Below are 709 nucleotides of genomic sequence, written 5' to 3' on the forward strand. Positions count from 1 at the left end.
ACAGGGTAAAACACAGACTCCTACCACAAGTTCCTTCCCGCATACATGGTTGATGAGAAGATTTTGCACGCATGAACAAGCTTTCTATAGATTCCTTGGGATAGTATTTTGCTTCTCGGGATACAGAAGGAATTTCGAATAGAAAATCAATTTTCTGTTGACGTCTACCATGTGAGGTTGCTTCAGCGTCGGCTCGGCCTTCAGCACGCAGGGAGAACAGGCAGGCTTAGTGACTCATCAGTGATGTACGCAGGTCCATCTGCACGCGGGCGCGGGCGAAAATGACGGAGTGCGATTGCTCATTGGCTAAGAAATTGCCGTACGATTTCCTTCGCAGTTCAGACCCGTAGTTCTGTCGGAGTAAATGTCGACTAAGGTTGCCTTGCTCGGTGCTTCAGGTGGTATTGGTCAGCCGCTGGCTCTGTTGTTGAAGATGAACCCAATGATTACCGAGTTGGCTTTGTACGATATTCCTCAAGCTCGTACTCCTGCTGCCGGTGTTGCTGCGGATGTAAGTCACATCAACACACCCGCCCAAGTGAAGGGCTACGCTGGTATGGAGGAGATCGAGGCGGCTCTCAAAGGCTCTGACGTTGTCATCATTACTGCTGGGGTTCCTCGCAAGCCTGGTATGACCAGGGATGATCTCTTCAGTATCAACGCGGGTATCGTCCGCGACCTTGCTAAGGCTAGTGCTCAGTATGCCCCC

The 709-nt window shown here is 51.1% G+C and overlaps 1 protein-coding gene across 1 annotated transcript; it reads left to right on the forward strand.

Annotated features, from left to right (window-relative positions):
* Positions 1-364: 364 nt before the first annotated feature.
* On the forward strand, positions 365-699 carry Pmar_PMAR016529 (malate dehydrogenase, putative; the record flags this gene model as incomplete). Its single annotated transcript, XM_002787975.1, has 1 exon — positions 365-699. A coding segment is annotated over one exon (335 nt), but the record flags the coding sequence as incomplete, so codon positions are not given.
* Between the last annotated feature and the right edge of the window lie 10 nt (positions 700-709).

This window comes from Perkinsus marinus (assembly GCF_000006405.1).
Source record: "Perkinsus marinus ATCC 50983 genomic scaffold scf_1104296928848, whole genome shotgun sequence".
NCBI lineage: Eukaryota > Perkinsozoa > Perkinsida > Perkinsidae > Perkinsus > Perkinsus marinus.